This window comes from Zosterops lateralis (genome assembly GCF_965231275.1).
Source record: "Zosterops lateralis genome assembly, chromosome: 20".
In the NCBI taxonomy this organism is placed as follows: Eukaryota; Metazoa; Chordata; class Aves; order Passeriformes; family Zosteropidae; genus Zosterops; species Zosterops lateralis.
The window spans coordinates 218,110-233,818 of NC_139780.1; the positions used below are offsets into that span (position 1 = coordinate 218,110).

The window sequence follows — 15,709 nt, forward strand, 5'->3', positions numbered from 1 at the left end:
TTCCTTTGAATACGAGCTGCGTTGGTTTTTTTTTTTTTTTTTTTTTTTTTTTTTTTTTTTTTTTTTTTTTTTTTTTTCTTTTTTCATTGTAAATTCAAATGATGAAAGAAGTTCTCGAACAATTTATTGTTGGCCAAGTACTCCTTTTGTAGGCCAAGCCTTTTGTTTTAAAATACTCCCAGGCTCTTGTCCTGAAAAACAGTTCATCCAAAACCCCCTTTTTCTCATCCCAAGCAATTTACTTGGAAACTTTCTGAGCCAGCCTGCGTGCCAGATGTGCCACTGCCTTCTCTCTGGGTTTGTCAGATGTAATGAAGACTAGAATGAGAAGACGAGCTGGCTTAGCCAAGATGACCCCTTTTGCTCTTAACTACTCATTATTAACTCCTTCTCTGTGACACCTTTCTCTGCCACCTATTGCCACATGCTGGGGCAGTGCCGACCTGGTTTCAAAGTGGATTTTTTCTCTTAGATTGGTTCCAATACCCCATATGTAGCACTTCGATCAGCCTGGAAAGCCTTTCTTCTTTGTGGTTCCAAGACAGACTTTTGGTTTTAAACCAAATGAATTCCCAGAAACCTTTTTTTCTTGTGCTTTTTTTGGTACTTTTTCTCTCTCTGAGTGGTAGCACCTCCTAGTCTGCAGGCAGTGTTGTGGTTTGGGGCCAAGCATCCCTGAACACCCGCCTGGGTCCTGACTCTGCTCAGGACAAGGCCTGGCCCAGGGACTCAGGGTTCCAGGACTTCCCAAGTGCTACAAGGTGCAGCATGGTGTGTGCACCAGTGTCCAGCAGTGCCTGTTCCCATGGGGCTGGCACTGGGAAGGTGCTGAGGAATTGCTTTCATGCAAAGCTCAGTGCTGTTTTGAGAATGAAGAACTTTGTGTTATTTTAACTCAGCCCAAAAGATGCCCACGTGATTTAGAGGTCGGTCCTGCTATGGGAGACCCTCAGCATGTCTTCTGATATATCTCTGACAATTTCTATATTCTGTGGCTGCTGTGGCTACTGCAGCAGGAAAGAGACCTGTCAAAACTCACTGCAAACCTGGCCCCCACATGACCTCACTACCCTTGAGAGAGGCAGAATGGTGGGGTCCGGAAATGGTGTGGGGGCAGATGTCGTTCATACGACATGGGGCAGCCTGGAGAGCCTGTGGGATGGGGGCTGGAGTCCTGGGCATGGCCATGGGGCACAGTGCCAGGCACATGAGGCATTCTCAATGTCTGCATCTGCCTCCTCTCCTGGGCAGAGCCATACACTGATCAGGAACTCCAAGCCCTACCTGTGGCCTTTGGGAACATCACTGTCCTCTGTGTCCCCTCTGCAGGGGCTTTAGGATTGAGCAGCCCTGACTGGGGCTGGGCCAAGTGATGTTGCATTGGGGCAGAGCCCTTGGGACCATGGGTGACCCAGGAAGCAGCAAGAGATAGGGCTGGCATTGGAAAACTGTCCCAGTGTGGGGCCACAATGGGGACTCCTCTGTGTCCCCCCTGCCTGCAGCATCACCAGGGTCTGATCAGGGGATTCTGTTAGAAAAATCCCTGTGCCACCAGGAGATGCTGGTGTTGGAGACTGTCCCACATGCATGAGGCCCTGCTAAAGCCCTGGGCGCCATCAGGCAAACATGCTGAGACTTTCATCCTCCCTCCTGGGGCTTCCCACCTGTAGGGCCCCTGGAGCCCACCTGCCCATGCCCATGGCTCAGCCACAACTCAGACCCACATGGCAGTGCACTCTGCTCTGGGGAATGCAGTGGGTCTGATGTCCAAGCCCAGGGTCTGGGCAGGGACAGAAGGCAAAACAGGGACAGGATCTGGAGCCAGGGGCTGACACCTTTGCACACCACTGTAGGTGACCCCATCGTGATTTCTGTGTGAATGCTGGAGGCATGGGGTGCCCTTGGGACTGAAGATGACATTCCTTCTTCACTGGGAACATACTAAGCTGCCCAAGTCTTGTGCACACGATTCCCACCCCTGCTTATCACTGCCAGGCGAGGACAGCTTCTCCACAAGGACAGGCTGGGGTGCCAAACCCTGTGCCCCCAGGAAGGGCTGGCACAAGGCTGTGGTGGCTCCTCTCATGCTGGGATGGCTGTCGCAGCAGTTGGCAGGCACTCACTGCAGTAGTAGTGCTATCATGTTGCAACACCTCACCTCAGCCTGGCCAAGCGCTGCTGCTCCATCGCCATGGCCAGGGGACCCCTGGGATGCCCCTCACCCACAACTCCATACCTGGTGGCAATGGGCTGGGGGTCCAAGAGGAGAGATCCCCACCCTGGCCCACAGGTGTTGGCAGCAAAGCACACTGGGATGTGCCTACATGGGGCAGCCAGTTCTGCATCCTGCCCCAGCACTGCCACTGTCACCCAAACATGTCACCTCTGCATGGTGCTTGCCCTGGGTGCAGGCTCCATGCTGCCTCTCACTGCCTGCACTTCCCTGGGCACGCACATGTGCCCACGCACACCCATGTACACGCCCCTCCTAAATGCATGTATGCACAGACGTGCACCCATGTGCCCACAACACTGGCACACCTCTCTGCATGTACACCTCACCTGTGCACACCCACAGGCAAGCACCCCCACATACCTACCTCCACACCTAAATTTGCACACACCTTTGTATGCCCACGCACACACACACAAACATGCACACTCCTGCAGCATGTACACATACATGCGTGTGCATCCATGCATGTGCACAGACATGGGTGCACCTCTCTACATGTGCAGCTCCACCCCAGGTATGTACCCCCATGAATGCACTCTGGTACCAGCTCTCCATGGGTTGAGAAGGGGGGCACAGCCGAGCCAGCCCCACTGAAGGCAGGAAGAAGCTCTTGGAACCAGCCTTCTCCTGTCACAGGTGGTGGGTCTCCTCCTGCTCACCCTGGAGCTAGCCCTGTGGCCATGTCCCTTCCTGCCATGGGGTGAATCTGGCGTACCCAGCATCCCCCTCCCAGGCTGACCCCATTCTTGGTGGGTGGTGCCAGGTATCCCTGGCACTGCAGGTCATCCTCATTGTCTCATACTCCAGCATCTCTCAGCCCTTGCCACCATGTAGATATCCCTGTCTCCAACCTTGTCCCTCTCTGTCGACTTCAGCCCCTCCCATGGCAACTCCAGGCTGGACACTACTCCCAGGGTCTCTGCTGTGCTCAGCCCTGGGTTTGGGGATGACCTGTCAATGTTTTCCCCTTGGGGACAGCCTTGTCACCCTGCTCCTGCTAGCGTCACTCCAGGTGATACTTGGGGTAATGCGGTGCCTTGTGAGCAAACTGGAGACATCTGCATGCTGGCTACAGGGTGCGTGGGCACGTATCCCACTGAGGTGGACAGAGAGGGTTCCCTGGGCCTGCACCCTCCTCAGAGTCCCCTGGGCCTGGTCAGTGACTGCTCATCTGGGGACACAGGGGTGACCACGGTACTCCAGGGTGGGCAGGCAAGGCAGAGGCTGCCCTGGTGAGAATGGACTGGGGTGCCACATGCTGGGCAGAGCGGGCATTGAGAGTCCTCTACGCCTGACCAAAGCACTCACCCCAGCACCCAGCACAGGAGGCTGGGGAGGGGTGTTGGGGGGAGTTGTCAGCCTCCTTCCTCCTCTTTGCAGTGTCTGTCAGGAGCTGAAGCTGCTCCACTGCTCTAGCCTGGCCAAAGAGGGGGATTCTCTGCTGTCTTGTGGCTTTTGGCCAAGGGCATGAGCAAATCACTGGGTGAGTCTGGGAGGGTAACCCATGTGAGATGGTCCCCTAAGGGAGCAAGAGGTACCACTGGTCCAGGGCCATGGGTTTGCAGTGTAATTGAGGCTACCTGTAAGTGGGGATCTCAGGTGTCCCTGCCTCTGCCCTGACACTTCTGTTGCCTGAGCTGCTGAAAACCAGGTGATAGGGACAGGGGTGGCATGGGGCACCCATGGCAGGCAGAGCTGGGGTGGGTTCCAGAGACGGGCACGGAGAGGAGCTGTCTACTCCAGCCCTTGGCTCTATCAAGTCTGGGCAGGGCAGGAGCAGACAGAGACTCATAGGAAGCTTAAGCCTTAGATGGCTTCACCCTAGAGATGCTCAGCTGGGGTGGTGCTGAGTCCTGTCTTGCTTTCTCCCCATACTCACATCCCTGAGGGGGCACAGTGGGGGCCAGCATGGGCAGCCCCAAAAACATGGGCAGTAGGGGTCAGGCAGAGGGGTCCACCCTGGGGTGCTGCAGGCAGCATGTATGGTGTCCCCTCCCTGGGAGCTGGGTAACCTTGTTTGGCAGAAGGAGCAGGGTTATTTATAGCCAGAGAATGGCCAAGCCATACAAGGGCAGGAGGGATGAGGGGCCTGGCTGCCCTTCTTTGGCCAAGAGCATCCCGAGGAACCATTTCAGGTGTCCCTCCCCACCACCAGTCCCAGGGACTTGCTAGCATGGCTCAGCAGGCAGCCAGGAGTGATGGTAACCTGCAGTGGGGGGAAGAGACCCCTGGGCTGCACTCTAGGGGGTCCCCTTACCCAAAAAGCCAGAGTCCCTGTGCTGCTCCAAATAGCTTCTCAGAATGGCCAGTATCCCACTCCCAGTCATATCCCAGGCAGTGCCCTGTTTGGGCAGATGTGGGCCCGGCAGTGCCAGGCTGGGCTTAGCAAAGTCTGCCTCTGCCAGATGATAGAGCTACTGGATACTGATGGGGTAGGGGTGGTTGTCCACTGAGCCCCAGTGCCTTCCCTTGGTAAGGGCTGGAGCAGCCAGGGGACCAGCCTCCAGGCCTGACCCACTACCTTCCCCCTGCAGTACGGCATCGTGCTGGACGCTGGGTCCTCCCACACTGCCATGTTCATCTACAAGTGGCCTGCAGACAAGGAGAATGACACCGGGGTGGTCAGCGAGCACAGCATGTGTGATGTGGAGGGTAAGGTCTGGCCCTGGCCTGGGGCTGGGGGCTGATGGTGGTGTCTGTTGCATGCCTGTGGCAGGGCAGCAAGGTGTGAGTGCCTCTTCCATGCCCAGCTGCCTCCCTCTGTATTCCCTGGTGTAGTGATGTGCTCTAAATGGTTCAGCTCTATTCCTAAAATGTCTCCTAACTGCCCCCAAGGCTTGCAGCCATGCATGCTTGTGGTTTGTCTTTTCCTGGCAGGTACTGAACCACCAGGGAACAACCCAGCTCCCTGCCTAGCCCAGTGAGAAGCCAGGCTCAGTTTTTCTCTCTATTTATCAACCTTTCCTAGACTATCAGCCAGCAGGGGATGTGATGTGGGCAGGGAGATGTGGCTGGACCCTGGATGGCTCCATGCCCACAGAAAACTGCCTTTTGGACAGCCTGGAAGGGGCAAAGCTGCTCACCAGGCATCTTCCCACTGAGCATCATCCCTTCACCAGCAGGGAGCAATGCTGTTTCCTCTTCACAGGTCCTGGCATCTCCAGCTACAGCTCGAACCCTCCGGCAGCTGGGAGAAGCCTGGAGCACTGCTTGAACCAGGCCCTGAGAGATGTGCCCAAGGAGAAGCACGCGGGCACCCCGCTATACCTGGGTGCCACGGCTGGTATGCGCCTGCTCAAGTGAGTGCTCGGGGAGCCCTGTCGTGCCACTGTGACATGCCAGCTTGCCACACACAGCAGGGGTAGAGGTGGTGAAGGAAGGCTGAAGTGTTGTCCCTTTGCTGGGCAAATTTCTTCAGCACCCAGCTGCCCAGTGCTGTGTGCCCTGCAAGAAGGGGTCCTGCCTTTCAGAGCAGGGCACAGCCAGCACAGCACTAGTGGAAAGGGGCTGGCGGGGGGCCAGAGCCAGGATAACACACCCAGCTTTTTTGGGTGCTAGGAGGAAAATCCCTTGTACCCACTGTCAGCCTGATGGGACACAGTGAGAATAATCACCCCTCAAAAAGCACATGGGGAAGGAGTAGTGCTCCTCTCACTCAGCCCAGGCAGGATGGATCCCATTGTCTGAGCAGGAGGGAGCACGCTGCATTCCTGCTACCTACTTCCTCCAGCAGAGACAAAGGGAATTAGCTGGTGGTTTTTTGGGACATGCCTATGGGAACCTAGGCAAGGGCTCACCTCTCTTCTGGACCCTGCTATGGCAGTGCTGGCTCCCACGGGCTGTTGGGACAGGGAGGGCTCTGCAGCACTGTGGCACAGGCCTGTCACTCTGCCCTCTCACTTGGCCCACAGCATTGCAGACCCACAGGTGTCGGACGCTGTCCTCAGAGCTGTAGCAGCCACGCTGAAGACATACCCTTTTGATTTCCGGGGTGCAAAGATCCTGTCAGGGGAAGAGGAAGGGGTCTTTGGCTGGGTCACTGCAAACTATCTCCTGGAGAACTTCATCAAGGTAGGCAGGGGATATTGACATCCAGTGGGATGGCTGTGGTGGCTGGGCAGTTCATCATGTGCTTATGCCTGCTCTTGCTCTCCTTGGCTCAGCGTGGATGGCTTGGAGAATGGATCCAGCCTCAGAAGAAGACCCTGGGGGCCATGGACTTCGGGGGTGCTTCCACACAGATCACCTTTGAAACCAGGGACACGATTGAAAACCCCAGAAACGAGGTGATACTGAAGCTGTATGGCCAGGGATACAAAGTGTACACACACAGCTTCCTCTGCTATGGGAGGGACCAAGTCCTCAAGAGGCTGCTCTCCAAGCTCCTCCAGGTACAATGTGTGCTTGATGTGGATGCTGGCTGTCACAACGCCACAGTTACCCCCTCACCCCAGTGTTTACACTGTCCCTCAGCCTGGACCAGCTGCACAGCTTTACCAGCCAACTTGGGCTTTGCCCCTAGCCCTCTCTTGTGTTCCCAGGGCTTTCTCTCACCATCTCCATGAGGTGATGGAGCCCTTGTCTAGGGGCGAGACACCCCAAGCCACTTTGAGACACTTCTGGCAACTGCTCTGTGTCTCACTGCTCAAGCTCCAGAGGAGCTGTGGCTATGGCACAACTCATGCACCCCATGTGTCCCTCCTCTGGCAGGCTGAGAGGTACCAAGAAACTGTCTCCCATCCCTGCTGGCCTGTGGGCTACAACAAGAGCCTGTTGCTGAGCAGCACCTATGACAGCCCCTGCACAGAGAAGGAGAGGCCAAGGCTTGCCCTCAACAGCACTGTTACCTTGGTTGGCACCGGGAATGGGAACCTCTGTGCTCTGCATGTCAGCAAGCTCTTTGACTTCATCAACTGCTCCTTCTCCCGCTGCTCCTTTGATGGTGTTTTCCAGCCGGAGGTTTCAGGAAACTTCATTGTAAGTCCTGGCATGGAGGAGGGTGGTGACAGAGCTGCTAGCTGGGCAGGTTGTCCCTGGCTCCCCAGCATCATGTGGCCGCAAAGCCAGACCCCCAGCTCTGCAACAATGATTGTTGGTGCCCACCACACTGGCCTGAGAGTCTGCTCCTAGTGAGAGAGTTTGCTCCCAGCCTGACCCACAGCTGCTCATTTCCCTCCATCAGGCCTTCTCTGCGTTCTTCTACACGGTGGACTTCATCCAGACTGTGATGGGAAGACGCGTGCACCTGCCGAGTGACCTGAAGGATGCTGCAGACGCCATCTGTGCCACCAGCTGGAGTGAGGTGGGCTCCCTGGGCATCATGGGAAGGAGGGGGCTGCTTCATGTGGGGTATCACCCAAGCTTTGAGAGAAGCCCTTGGAGATCACTGGGTTTCCTGGCACCAGTGGAGTAGGGGGAAGGCAATTGATGGCTCCTATGTGGGACTGAGAGGGGGCTCAGGTGGTTATGGGCAACCTTGGCCTCATGGATGTAACCACCCTGAGTTTCAGGCCATAGACACAAGCCTGGCCACTGCTGGCTTGACCCCTCTTCTCTTTCCCTCTGTGCATCCCACGCAGCTGCTCCAGAAAGCCCCCAAGCTGGAGAAGAGATTGCCGGATTACTGCGCTGTCAGCACATTTGTGTATTTGCTCACCACCAAAGGCTACAGCTTCAACGACCACTCCTTCCCCAACATTGCCTTCCAGAAGAAGGTGGGTAGCACCAAAATACATCCCCATCCCATGGGATCTCTTTGGAGTTATGCCAAAGGACCCTGCAGGAGAGACGATCCCACACAGAAAAAGAGCCAAACAGAATCTTCCTTGATTCAGTGAACAGGGGCAGAATGGAACTCTCAAGTTCTTGGAGAGATCTGCTGGGGGATGGAAACAAATGAGCTGAGGTGGCTGTGGGGTGGTTATAGGGTTCTTCAGCCCTTCCTTGGCCCTCAAGACACCAGCCATCCCAAACAATGCTTTGCTGAGGCTTTTTGGGAAGTTACCTCAGGGTGGGATCTCACTTTTGCTTGCAAGTGCCATGGGATGTGCAAGGAGATCAGGATTGTCCTGAGTGCACAAGGTTTTACTCCCAGGGGATGAGCCCAGTTTGGCACAGGATGGTCACTGCTCTGTCCCTGGGCTGGCTGGACCTGTGGGCAAGCAGAGGCTATGGGGACTGTGGGCTTCCCCACACTCTTCTTCCTTGGGCTGACACTGAGGCAGGCCCTGAAGGGTCTGGAGTGCAAGTCTTATGAGGAGCAGCTGAGGGAGCTGGGGGGGCTCAGCCTGGAGAAAAGGAAGCTCAAGGGGGACCTTCTCATTCTCTACAACACCCTGACAGGAGGTTGTAGCCAGGTGGGGGTTGGTCTTTCTCACAGGTAATGTGACAGGACAAGGAAATGGCCTCAAGTTGTGCCAGGGGAAGTTTCAGTTAGATTTTAGGAGAAATTCCTTCATGGTAAGCGTGGTCAGGCATTGGAACAGGCTGCCCATGGATGTGGTAATTACCGTCCCTGGAGGGATTTAAAACACGTGCGAATGTGGCACTTGGGGACATGACTAAGTGGTGGCCTTGGCAGTGCTGGTGTTAGTGGTTGGACTCCATGGTCTTACATGTCTTTTCCAACTTAAATTATTCCATGATTCTAAGGTGTCCTGAGGCCCATGCAGCTGAGCTAGCTGGGTGGTGACCTTGCCATGCTGTTTCCACAGGCAGGAGGAACCTCCATTGGCTGGGCCCTGGGCTACATGCTGAACCTTACCAACATGATCCCACCAGAGAAGCCCTCCTCCCACAAAAGCATGTTGTACAACTACTGGGTCATCCTCATTCTGCTCTTTGTGGTCACCACCCTGACATCCCTGGTGACTGCTATCTGCCTGCTACGGCGAAGCAAGTCCAGCATCATCTGATGGCAGGGACAGGATGGGGCATATCTGCAGGACCAGCACCACCCTACCTGCTGGAGCTCCACGGTCTGAATGCTTGTTATGTGGCAAGTGCTGAATGTCCTCCTCCAAGGCCTGACACCATCCCAGAAGGAAAACTGTCCCCTTTTGCCCTCCTCTTGCCCTCAAACTGCAGGAAAAGAAGGACAGAAGAAGATCACTGGTCCTGGTAGAAGGGCTTAAATGTTTCCCAGCACTACTCAGGGATGGACTTGGGAGCAGGCTTGGGAATGGGGCATTCAGAGCTAGGACATCTTTTTGCCACCAGAGCTGAGCTGAACTGGGTCAATGAGCCCATGCTCGTTCGGATTCGTTTTCACGTGTATGTGTATGAATGGGGAATATTACTTACACTAGTCCTTAGAGCTGACATTGCTAGCCTGTCCCTGGAGCATCAGCCCTGCCTCCTGGGGAGCTCTGGGCATCACCCAAAGCCCATGTTGTCTTTCTGGCTGACGCACAAACCCTACTGACCTTCCTGAAGGCAAGGTCTTGGCCTTGGCCATTGGCCTCAGCTTTGGTTAAGGACTTAGCAACAACCAGATGTGGGAAGCTGGATCTTCCAGGTCCCACTTCAACAACCTAGACATGGTGCCTTCATTATCCCCTTGGTTCCTATGCCAGACTTGCCTTTGCCACAGCCAGAGATTCCTGCAGCTCCGTGGTGCATGGCCATGCTGGCACAGAGCCGATGGGCTCCCACACTGTGGGGTTTTGCTCCGCGCTGGGATTTGAGCCTGGCATCACCCCATACCAGGCAACTAGGAGGATGCAGCTTCATTTCCAATTGAATAAGAACAGGGATGTACAAACATGAAGAAGGTTTGGTTTTGTTTGAGATTTTTTAAATAATCTGAAATAAACCTTTGTAACCACTGCTATGGCTCAGTGGCTTTTGATCAGCAACAGGCAGTTCAGCCTGGCTGTCCCATGGGGACAGAGGCCCTTAGCCACATCCACAGGTCAGGCTCTGCCCAAAGATCTCAGCCCTTGCAACCTGTCCAATGTTGAGACACCATCACAGCTCTGTGTGCTCTACCAGCCTGGAGATGATCTCAAACAGACCAAGGTGGGCTGGAAACCTCCCTCCAGACCCAGGCCTACCTGGAGGTGGAGGAGCTCTAGCCAGCCAGAGTTACCAAGCTCATATTTCCCCAGTGCTGGAGGTGCAGTCACTCCAAAGGCAGGAGCAGGCAGCTCAAGCTGTCCACCACTGCCACAGCCCCCAGCAAAACAACCTGCCAGCAGCCTCCACTGCCAGGGCCCAACACTGGTGGTCAAGGGTGGCAGCAAAGCAGCTCACATTTGCTGCTGCAGTCACTGGCAGCTCAGAGACAGCAGGACACACATCACAGTGCTCAGCAGCTGCATGGGACTGTTCCCAGCACTCCAATCCCCCTGCCCTGCACATTCCATGAACACTGGAGAGGAATGGCTGTGGGGACCTGCAGTTTCTCACTGCTCTCTTTGATCCTGCTGGCAGCACCAACTCTGCTCCATGGGTTTGCTCACTTCCCAACACCCTTCCCTGCTCCAGATGAACTCCTAGAATGCCATGCTTGACTTAACACACCTGTTCCCTGCAGCACTTTGCTTTCAGCTCTTCCACTGGCTGCTCCCCATCTCTCTGCACAGGACAAACCTGATTCCAGTTCAGGTGATGCTGTGAACCCCCAAGCCCAGTTTCCTCCCCAGGCTCCTCATCTCCTCAGCACAAGGGCTCCCTCCTGTGGTGAGTTCAGGGCCTGTCTACGTATCTCACACAGAGAAGGCACTTCTGGTTCCTGACGCAGAAATGCTGCTCTAAGAACCCGGGCAGTTCCCAGAATTCAGGCTGGGTTTCTTCTTCTAAGAAATTCAGCTGCAGCTGAATCAGAGCTGGACATCCACCAAGATCAGACAATTTACCTAGTCAAGACTTGGAGTCTGACATGGAAAAACCCCCCATGTCCCACGGTGCGCATGGGATTTGAGGCAGAATCATTACCTTGCCAGTAGTTACGGATCTGGACAGGCAATCTGGGACTAGCCAGTGACAGGTGAGCACTGCTGAGAGGGGCCCTGGGCACATGGTCGCCTGTTACAGGGGACGAGGACACCCCAGAGGCCACCCAGCTGTGGGGTTCATCTCAGGCCTGTTCAGGTAGGTATGAAAAGCCTTGCTGCTGCAGTAGAAGGGACATGGGGACTGGCTGGGCTCAGGAAACATAGGGGACACAGCAACAGCTCTGCCCTCACAACTTAGCCCAGACCCCTCTGTGCCTGTAGCTGTCTCAGAGCAATCCAGGTGCTGACTGTGAGTGCATTACCACAGAGGGACCAGAGCTCTCTGCTCCAACATTCACTGCAGAGATTGCCTCAGGCTGACATTCACCTTCATCTCATCCACAACAAGTGCCTTCGGCTCTCAACTTTTATTGTACCTCCAGTACAATGTGCAAAGGCCATGGGGAAGACAGCAGCAATCTGTGAGGTGCCTCCACCACGCCCTCACTGCAGGATTAAGTCCTCTGAGCTGTCCAGCAGTGTCACCAAGACTACCATCCTTACAAGCAGCATGGGCAGTGCCAGGTTGGGTACGCAGGAGGGGGTGAAGCAGGACATGGGCACAGCATGCTGTGCTCTGCTGGCTACTCCACCACATCACCGTACCTGTTCCTCCTCACCAGGGTTGCACTGCTGTCCTTGCCCCCTACACTGGGCAGGTTTTCTGCAACAAGAAAATACAAGTTCCCTGGACCTCCAACTACCCTGGTGAAATTCACTCAGGTGAATTTGGCAAAGGTGAGCAAAGAAGCACAGAGCCTTGGGGAAGCATATAAAGTTGGTCTAGCTTTGGGAGTTCAAGGTATGTGTGGGAGACAGCAGTGAGCAGCCATGCAAATTGTCCAGCAATGCCTGTCTTGATGCCCCTCCCGTTCTGCCCACCCTACTGAGCAGCAAATCCCTCCACATCTCAGTTACTCTCTCCATCCCTTACCTTCTTCTTCCTCTTCCAGCAAATGAGCCTTTTGTGCTGGGTCTCATGAATACCCAACGCAGGCAGGGCAGGAGGCAGCAGCAAGTACACCCAGCCCACATCACCAGCCCTGCTCAGGAACCCTGTGCCAGGTGCACAGAGGGACAGGGGAGGCATGAAACCAGGTAAGGTGTTCCACCCACCACAGGTGCTCTTGCTCCCACCCCTTGGCTGTAGGGTGCCAGTTGTGGAACTTATATAATGAGATTTTGGCAATGACACAGTCACCAGCTTAATTACAAGACAGGAACAGCAAAGCAATTATTGCAGCAGGGAAGAACCAGGCAGCACGACAAGCTCAGGGAAAGCAGCAGGAATTTCTGACTGTACCTGCGGGCTGAGACACCCCACCAGTCACGGCGAGCTCCTGTGGGGACTTGCCTGTCTCCAGGTAAATCCAAAAATTGGAACATTTCTGCGTCTCAGCTCTGGTCACCACGTAGCTCCCGAGGGACCCTGCAGCTGAGGCGGCCAAGGTGCTCCTGGGCGTGCCAGCAGCACCTCGGTGTGGGCACCACCTGCTGCCGCGAACCCTCCAGGGGCACAGGGAGGGGGCTGGAGCCAGAGAGGAGCCCCCATAACAACGGTAAACACCCCTCTGTCCCGCTCGGGTCGGGCACTTACCAGCAGCCAGCAGCAGGCTCCACTGAGGGCCGTAGGGCAGCGCCTGCCGCGCCAGCTTCTGCAAGGCGAAGGCGGCCCCGCTACCTGCCGAGACAGGGCCGGGGTCACCGGGCACGGCCGGGACGGCCCCGCTGCCCCGGGGAGCGGCCAGGGACAGCCCGGGGGGTGCCCGTACCTGCCAGGAAGGTGCCGATGCCCTTCACGAAGGCGTGAGACTGGCAGGCCGCGTACTGCTGCAGCGCCTGCGGGGACGCGTCAGCGCGGGGCCCTGAGGCCCAGCCCGGCCCGCAGGCCCCGGCCCCCCCCGCGCCCCCGCGCCCCTCAGGCCCCCCAGGCCGTTCCCCGCGGGGCGCACCGGGTGCTTGGCGGCCACATCATCCTCCACCCGCCGCACGCCCAGGTTCACCATGGCGGGCCGACCGGGCCCTGGCCGCTCCCGCCCCCTCGTTCACCCGCCCCTCCCAAAGCCCGCCCCTTCCACCGCCCCTTCCGCCGCGGTCCTGGCGGGACCGGCTGGGCCCTTTCACCTGCTCCGGGCCGGGCCGGGCCGATTTTCCTCTGCTACTGCGGACACGCCGGGGCCGTCTAGTGAGAGCGGGGCGGGTGAAGGAGCAGGCGGGGGTCGAGCAGCCCTGGTCTGAGCCGCTTCCTCCCACAGTGTGACCTGATGGGGGCCTGGGCCGGGGCGCTCGGCGGGTGCCCTGCCTGTACCGGGGGGCGCGGGGGGCTCGGGCCTGAGGCCGGAGTGCCGGCGCGGCGGGGTGGGTTTGGACCCAGGCTATGCTGGACGTGCTCTCCTCCTCTCTCTTTGCAGCGGTCCTGGCTGGAGGAGAACGGCGTGGGTGCCTCCGCCCTGGGCCCTCCCTCGGTGTGCGCCCTCCCGCCCTGGGCTCTCCCGCTCCCCGCAGGGCCGCGCTGGGTCTCCGGGGCTGAGCCTTGGCCCGGGTTCGGCCACGCTGCGGCTGCCGGAGGAGCCGCGGGGCCCAGCCCTGGCCCCCGCCCCGCTGCCCGCCCCGAGGCTCGTCGGCAGCTGCAGGCCGTGGTCTCCGGCATGGCCGGCTGCATCGAGAGCCTGGAGAGGCGCCTGGAAGGTCCGTGCTGGGTTTAGAAGAGGGGAGAGCTAGCAGCTCCTGCCACCTTTATGGGATCGTCGTCCCCACCTGAAGTGCCCAGGTGCCTGAGTTCAGCCGCAGCAGGAGAGGGCTTCACCCCAGGTGCAGGTGGTTTCTTCTTCACAGTAGGCCAGCAGAAGAGCTGCTCCCTGTGACTTCCCTGTTCGGGCTGGCCCGTTCTCAAAGCTGGCCAAGGTCTGCACCAGACCAGAAGAGGACACAGTGGTATGTCTCTGTGTGGAAACAGCCTCTATGGCCAGCACCACACCGGCATCCTGAATGTGGGAGTCACCTTACAGACACCTTTGCGGGATCTGGGAAGATTTAGGAGCAGCAGCAGTTTGGATGGACGTGCTGAGAGGAGGATGAGGCTCAGTTTGGCTGTGGAGGGAGCTTGTTGGAGAGGCTTGAAGTGCTGCATGTGGAATTGGGGGGTGTTGTCACAAGCTTTGGCTTTGGCTCCTGTCTCAGTAGCAGTGGAGACATTAGCATTTAGATGTTCCTGCAGCCCAGAGAAGAACACTGCCCAGAGCCAGCAGCTCTTCCTGCCAGGTAGGCACAGCCAGGAGCACCTGCCCTGGTCCTGCAATCTTTTGTCTTCTCCTCCACGGAGGCAGCTGGTCCCGTATCCATGTGCTCTCTAGGACACTTTGAGTGCCCTCTGCTGTGGCTGCTGGCAGCCACAGGGCAGGGCTTAGTCTGGTGGCTCTCAGGGTGTCTGGGATGCTCAGGTCAAAGGCTGGGTGGGCATTGCCAGCCTCAGAAGGAGAGCAGGCTTTGGTGTGCTTCCAGACTGGAGGCTATGGTGGATCCATGGCTCGTTTTGGGAGAGGAGGCTAAGTTTGGCCCTTTCTTGCACTCTGGTGACTGCTGGTCCTGCCAGGCGGGGCTCCCAGAGGCTCCCCTGGCCCTGGAGGGACTAGCAGGGCTGCCAGAGCTCCTGGGTAACCTGTAATCTGTGTCCTGCCTATTCCTGACTGACACAGACCCCAGCCCCAGGAAAAGTAGGGCTTCTGGCTCAGCTTTGACAGCCAAAAGGAAGGTCCCTGGAGAATCTCTCATTAACCCTGGTTTCAAAAGGTCAGTGCTGGGTCTGGGTGCTGCTCACTGGGCACCCTGTGGGTTCTGCTCCGAAGCAGCAGGGCTCAGGGCTCTGATGTTTCCTCCATCTCCTTCCAGCAAGAAGGTGTCATCTGGAGTGAATTTTGAGGACTCCTGATGGGTCCTGTCTTGTGCCCTGATGACAGGTTATGGACCCCTATGTCTGAACGAGGTGTCCCTGTTGTTCTGGACCTGCTGAGACTCCTTGACCCAGGGAGACAACAGAGCCAGCAGTACCAGGCAGCCACCCCTCAGCTGGGGTAGTGGCAGGGCCTTTGGGGGGAACAGATAGAGCAGAGGGGACATCAGCATGGTGGGTTTTTCCCTTGCAGCTCTTCCCTGCTGGCAGGGACCAGCTCCTGATCTCACTTACTATGAACTGGTAGAGTTTGGATGGAGCTTTGATACCATGGAATGGAAAGATCACCTGTGCTTTGCTTCTTGCTAATAAAGGTGGTTTTAGCTAGCTGGTCTCTCTAGGTGTATCTGCCCATTCTGCCTCTCCCTTTCTCAGGAAACCTTGTGCCTGTTTCAGCTGAACCTGGAGGTCTGGGCCTCAGAGAAGTTCCCTTCCCTGCCAGCTTTTTGCAAATGGGCTGATGGATGTCTGGTTAGAGCCTGGCCAAGCCTTCTGGAGAGCTGGAAAGGTGAGCTCTGCCTTGTCAGG

The 15,709-nt window shown here is 57.0% G+C and overlaps 3 protein-coding genes across 4 annotated transcripts; 2 read left to right on the top strand and 1 right to left on the bottom strand.

Annotated features, from left to right (window-relative positions):
- Nucleotides 1–4,731: 4,731 nt before the first annotated feature.
- Nucleotides 4,732–9,213, top strand: ENTPD2 (ectonucleoside triphosphate diphosphohydrolase 2). The gene is made up of 8 exons (XM_083876113.1): nt 4,732–4,888; nt 5,385–5,535; nt 6,148–6,307; nt 6,400–6,627; nt 6,947–7,213; nt 7,419–7,538; nt 7,816–7,950; nt 8,950–9,213. Exons 1-8 carry the CDS (start codon nt 4,810–4,812, stop codon nt 9,148–9,150), a joined length of 1,341 nt encoding a protein of 446 aa, XP_083732239.1. The 5' UTR covers nt 4,732–4,809; the 3' UTR covers nt 9,151–9,213.
- A 2,376-nt stretch (nt 9,214–11,589) lies between these two features.
- Nucleotides 11,590–13,267, bottom strand: TMEM141 (transmembrane protein 141). Of its 2 annotated transcripts, none has more exons than XM_083876182.1 (5): nt 13,185–13,267; nt 13,005–13,071; nt 12,830–12,913; nt 12,536–12,667; nt 11,590–11,896 (listed from the first exon to the last, which is right to left on the bottom strand). In XM_083876182.1, the coding sequence occupies exons 1-5, from the start codon at nt 13,236–13,238 to the stop codon at nt 11,817–11,819; spliced, it is 417 nt and encodes a 138-aa protein (XP_083732308.1). In that variant the 5' UTR covers nt 13,239–13,267; the 3' UTR covers nt 11,590–11,816. The 2 variants fall into 2 exon arrangements, with proteins under 2 accessions (XP_083732308.1, XP_083732309.1); XM_083876183.1 differs by having other exon boundaries at nt 13,236–13,262.
- PAXX (PAXX non-homologous end joining factor) lies at nt 13,237–15,463 on the top strand (the record flags this gene model as incomplete). Its single annotated transcript, XM_083876025.1, is given in 4 exon segments — nt 13,237–13,380; nt 13,383–13,412; nt 13,644–13,920; nt 14,895–15,463. Coding segments are annotated over 4 exon segments (717 nt in total). The 3' UTR covers nt 15,161–15,463.
- Nucleotides 15,464–15,709: the final 246 nt, after the last annotated feature.